This window comes from Melopsittacus undulatus, chromosome 1, assembly GCF_012275295.1.
Source record: "Melopsittacus undulatus isolate bMelUnd1 chromosome 1, bMelUnd1.mat.Z, whole genome shotgun sequence".
Taxonomy (NCBI): Eukaryota; Metazoa; Chordata; class Aves; order Psittaciformes; family Psittaculidae; genus Melopsittacus; species Melopsittacus undulatus.
In genome coordinates this window covers 37,290,828-37,296,827 of record NC_047527.1, presented here as the reverse complement: position 1 = coordinate 37,296,827, position 6,000 = coordinate 37,290,828, and the positions used below count along the sequence as shown (strand labels likewise).

At 36.8% G+C, this 6,000-nt stretch overlaps 1 protein-coding gene across 1 annotated transcript in view; it reads left to right on the top strand.

Annotated features, from left to right (window-relative positions):
- Positions 1 to 672: 672 nt before the first annotated feature.
- NKAIN3 (sodium/potassium transporting ATPase interacting 3) overlaps positions 673 to 6,000 on the top strand; it is a 182,960-nt gene continuing 177,632 nt past the window's right edge. The window contains exons 1-2 of the mRNA XM_031052262.2: positions 673 to 720; positions 2,773 to 2,967. Of these exons, the coding sequence (XP_030908122.2) occupies positions 673 to 720; positions 2,773 to 2,967 (243 nt within the window). The remainder of the gene's footprint in view (positions 721 to 2,772; positions 2,968 to 6,000) is intronic.

The following is a 6,000-nucleotide window of genomic DNA, read 5'->3' as shown; positions in this document are numbered from 1 at the left end:
TGAACCTTATTTTTGTTTGTAGTGGGTGCCTTTATCACAGTAATCTATAAAAAGACTAATTGTGTTCTATATGTGTATGTCTATCTACCATTCATGTACACATTTGTGCAATCATCTTTGGGAAGATACCAGTGGCCACTGTGCTGTTTTGTCACAGCCCAGTCCTGACAGACATGTTCAGAGATATCAAGGCAGATATCAGAGAGATATACAAAAGGCAGACTTTTATCCATTTGAGGCATGAGCTGAGTACCAAGTCTGTTAACATGGGTCTGATGGCAAAGTGCAGTGGCTGTGTTTGTTGATGTTGTAGGACTACATCTTTCAGGCATTTAAAGTGTAGACCTACATGGCTCTGAAAATTGCTCCTAAGGACAAGTTTAAGAAGGGACACACTATACATCTTCATTTGTATCTGTGCTGCAGTCTGTGCTGCAGGTTTTGTTCTCAGACAGCTCTAGGTGTTTCAACACTTCATAAAATGTCTAAGGGCAGCCATCTCTTGCATCAAACTGTTTGTGTGAAGTTAATTACCTCAATAGCCACCCCAATCAAGTTCTGTGCTTCCTACACCAGCAAATTCTTCTGTGCCTGGTGAAGAAACCAGGAGGTGGCATTCCACTGTGAGCACTAGTGAGCTGTTAGACTCCTCTGTCATGTTAACCGAGACTAATGGTCTTCCCGGGAAGTTCACCTATGCCTGGGGACCATTTTGAGTTGGTAGGTATGTGTTTTGCACACAACTGCCCTGTTTCAGAGCCAAGGACACTCTACTGGAGGCAGTCCTAGGACAGCTGCCTTCAGTGTTGGGAGTGCTATAAGGACACACTCAAATTTATTGCTGCTGGTGAAGACCTAGGCTACATGAGAGTTTCAATGACTCTCAGGGCAGAGATGGCTAATAAGCAGATTCTAAACTAATTTGGCAACTCCATCCTCTGTTCGCTTGCCAGGGGCTTCAGGAAGAAATCCCTTTCACTGTCGCTGAAAAAAGGTGACCTGAGAATTACGTAGGTGTCTTCCTGACCCTGCAGGATCTCCAGGCTCTGACTCTGGTCATGGAAGTCATCAATGCTTTCCTGCATGATACAGGACAGGACTCTTGCTGTGTCATTGCTAATACCATAAACTGTGAGTTCTGCCTGTGCCAAGGAGTTTTTGAAATACTCTACAATCTTACAGATGGAATTTGTAGCACCCTTGTAATGTATTGCGTGATGTATCCTGTGGTTTAGGGAAGCTACAGGCAGAGGTATTCCCAAATGTGAGATCACATAAACTGCCTGAGGGAGCACATTAGAAAAAGCATGTCACTCTGAGGTGTCCTTGGTGAAGTCCAGGATAGGCCATTATTGTGATGCTTGTGAGTCTACTATAAGGTGAAGACATTAAAAAAATGACATCGGGATCACCATTGCTGTGTACCAATTAGGTTGCCCACATACTTCCAGGAAGGTGACAACCACACCATTAGGTACTGAAACTCCATCTGAGGTCCATGCAAAATATATATTTTTCTGAATTTGTTCGTTAACGTCTGTAGTTCTTTTCCATATCTAGGGAAGAACACAGGTTGATACAGATGGACAATGAGTTAAAGAAGAGTGGGCCAAGTGTGACAAAAGCAAGGAGATAATGCCTCATGAGCGTCACTCAAGTGGGAGTTGTGTTACCCCTTTACCTACAGCATGAAAAGGATAATTTTGTTAAGATAATATCATTTTAACATTACTGCTTGATAATTTTTCATTATATAAATGTGCCAGCTGTTTATCTGATAAAAGTCAGTGTAACTTCCCTGATTGCAGAGGAGCTGCACTAAGTTGATGACTTTGTTCATGTAATTGGTTGGATTTATCATGTTTATTAACCACTACATAGAGAATGCAATTCATAGAACCATTTCATGACTGGTTTAAGGGACAGTTTTTGTACACAAAAGTTGGATTCTGCTCTGAGCTGCTTGTAGGAAAGAATCAAATCTGGCCATTGCATGTAAAATGAAATGGTTTATGTGAAATACCCACATATGCTAATACTTCGGTTGGTATTTATAGGGCCATGCTTATTCCATCTGACTCAGTTACAAATATTTTAAGTACATATTTCAGTAAATTTTAGGGTTTGTAACAATGTAGTAAAATAATGTAGCTGTGTAATAAATTCTACCAAGCACAGAAATTCAGTTGTTTCTCAGTAGGATTCTATTTAATGCTCAAAAATGTCTTGCTACAGCTTGAGAAATACTGAACCAAGTTTAAACTTCAACAACTATGCTGCTGAGAAAGTTGAATTTAATGTCTTTATAACAACAGACTAGATTTTCAGAAATTGGTAGCAAATTAATTGAAACTGAATCTACGAAAACACAGACATGGGGAAGGGAGGGAGCATGATGATACTTCAGTAACATCAGCAAGGTTCACATGGCTTTGCTCAGCCTAGGTGAGCTTTTGTTTAAGACAAATTTTGTACTTAAGTAAGTATTGACAAGACTTAGGTTTTCCAGCATACAAGAATAAAATAAAACTTGTCTGAATTTGTAGAGGTATTTTTGTATTATATGAATATTTTGCAAATATCTTCTTAAAGTTCTTTCCAGTTGCTTTTTCATTAGAAGATCTGTATGATCTTCTAGTAGCTTGACTAGTAGCTATCATCAGATACCAGTGTACTGACAATGCTGGCAAAGGTTACACCCAGGAACCACAGTTACAGAATTCTGATGTACTTTAGTCTGGGGAATCCTGGTGCAAATAACAAAATGTCAAGTGTTTTATCTCACCCATAATTAAAAATGGATGTTCTTTTTATGTTTTTTTGTTACAGCTGGCAGCATTAGAGAGACAGATCTTTGACTTCCTTGGTTTCCAGTGGGCTCCTATCCTTGGCAATTTCCTACAAATAATAGTTGTCATTTTGGGGTTGTTTGGAACCATCCAGTTTAGGCCTCGATATATAGTTGTGGTAAGTCTCATTAATTACCTTTTTCTTTTTTTTTTTTTTCAATTAGCTTTAAAACCTGTTACATTGCAAAGAGGAATTTTATTGGTTTCAAAAGGTTTCAAAACACCAGATGGTATTTCTCTAGAAACTTCAGAGGGTTCCATATCATTTCGCAAATTTAGGACTACTGAGTGCCATTTCTGAGATTTTGGAAGCTATCAAGAATGGGTAACCTAGAGAAAATGCTGCCAAAATCATGACCAGGATACAAGTCCTTAGTAAGATTCTTTAAAGGATGAAATATCCAGATGGGTCAATTAGACCAAGAATAAATGAAAAAATGCAAATTTCCCTCTTTGCAATAGACAAGCAGAATCAATTGCCATTAAAAATAAAATAAAAATTAAAAAATTTAATGATCAAGTTATATTTAGCTACGTGTTCCTCTTAAACAGGGAGAAGCAAGGATTATACAAATTCCTTTGGTCATGTGGCCCATGGAAATCTCAGTCTCACATTTAACTTTGCTGAGATACGTATTTATGGCCTTGAACCAAAATTGTTGTAAATTGTCTCTGATGCTTGTAACTTGAAGCTTCTTAGATTTTTTTCCCATATTTTCAACATAACCAAGAATAAAAAACTTTCAAAGCTGTGAAGGAAATTGTCAACAAAAAAATACCTGTTTATTCCCTCTCAGTCTCTTTTGCATGGGTGAATATTATGTCTTTACTTGGCAGAGTCTGTATGTGGAGCATTTCATTTGTGCTGTCAGTAATGGATTTTAAGATACGAAAGTTGGGTTTTTTTCCCCTCATGGAAAGATAAAATAAATGTCTATTGGGGAAAACCCATTAAACAAATAACTTAAAAAGCTTAATCTTTTCTAGTCAAGCCTGGAATCCTGTAATTCTTTGTCATGTCTCAAAAGAAAAAGTGAAAAAAGTGCAACCAAGGCTCCTTATACTTACATTAGCTAAACTTCACAAGCAGACTATAAATAATTGAAAATGGATTGATGTAAATAATAGCACTTTTATCTATTACCTGTGGTTGGAGAACTAGGCAGCAGTGTATATACATCCATATATTGATGACTCACTTTTCTGCTTCATGTTCTCCATTTTATACAGAAGAAATAGGAAGCAAGTGAGGGTAAACATCTGTAAAATTGCATAGCAATTTTATTTTATTAAAGAATGAAATACCTAGATGGGTCAATCAGATCAAGAATAAATGAAAAGAAGAAATACAAAAACAGCATAAGCATAACTATGTAGATTAAATTCTGAATAAAGAAATGAGTTCTGCTTAATAGTTTGAGTGATATAAAATTTGGATTGAGTGCTTTCCACCAAATAATACCCTACCATCTAAGAGCTGCCATGCAATGGCTGAGCCATGAAGCATCTCTGTTGAATACAATTGTCATTCCAAGTAGGTAAACGCAGTACCTCATATTTTCTTATCTACAGTCCTTCAGGTACAGTGCTATAAGGAGGTGATTCTGGAATAAATATAGAATTTCACTTGCTCATAGGTAAAATTCTGAGTCCTCAGAGCTTAAGAAACACACACAGAGAGAGAGGGGAAGAAACAACATTAACACCAATTATTTCCAATAGTTTTTTGTATTAATTAAATCAATTTTTGTGAACAATTTGTTCTGTCAGTAAGCGGATGTGCTATTTTTAGTACTTGAATATTTTGTGGCTGAATTAAATCAGTGCAAAGTTCCCAGGTAACATAAAAGTTCATAGTTGATTCCTAATTTTCCCATATTGGCTCATTTAAAACTTACACAAACATTTGTAAAGAAATAAAACCTTCTAAATGTCAGTTTTAACTATGCTGTAACACACCTGTCATGCAGCTCCAGAGCTCTGCTATGATCCATTTCCCTGTGCATGCTTTTCCTTTCTTAATAGGACTTGCTATTGCCAGCAAGATTTTTCAGGCTATTAAAACTAATTAAAGATGTTGACAGGATACTTGTTAAAGTGGGGGGGGTTAACCCCGCTTTTACTTCTGATATGAGACTTCAAAAGCCTTCTAAACTATGAGTCTTGTAGCTAAAATTGCTCACACCTGGCCCAACGCATTAATGAACAGTGAGAGATGAAAATAATACACTTAAATAGGGGGAATATTAGTTGGAGGTCTCTGCTTTACTTGACTTAATTTATTCCATTAAATAATATCAACGTGTACACCTGAAAAGCCAAGAGGTATAAAAAGCAAAAGCAGAAGAAAGGCTATACAGGATACTTTACACAGCATTCAAGCAAATGTTAGTATAGACAGTCAAAATATGTGAAATATTTAGTCATCCAAAATTACTCCTTGAATATCCTACCTAATAAGTCCTGAGTTGTTACTGTTCTAGTATATGTTGATTTATGGCAGTTTCCATGTCATCTTTCACAAATATGACCAAGTAGAGCTCTGCAAGTACTGATGCCTCTAAGACACAGCCAGGTATTACAGGGGAATGATCTGATGACTCAGCAGTTTCTGCCTTTCCCTTGAAGTATCCCTGAGCCAACATTCATTTCTCTTAATGCCAAGACACTGTCAGAGGAGGTGCTGCACTTCAGATTAAATATACACTTGAGGTCGTTTATTCATTAATGCTAAACTTACCCCATGATCCTTGTAATATTCACACTTGCAAATTTCCATTTTCTCCCTTACCTTTTAGTTTGAGAAACCATCCTTTGCATTTTTCTTTAATCCTTTCTTTTTGTAATGCTGTGTCCAATAATAACAATGATTTAACTCCAGAAATGGTTGTATTTCACTGGCATGTGAAAGGTATCTCTTCACCGATTTCAATATAACCTGTAGAGTCAAAAAAGGCATAGAAATATCATTATTGTAGAGAGGCAGAGGCATTAAGAAAGGGATCTGAAAGGAACCTACTGGGTTGCACAGTAATCTAACAGACATTTAACCTGTAAAGCTTAGGTTGTACTCACTTCAAATAATATCTAAATGCTTCCTTACACCACATAGTACACAATCCTTACTGCAAAAATAAAGCAAGAATGTATA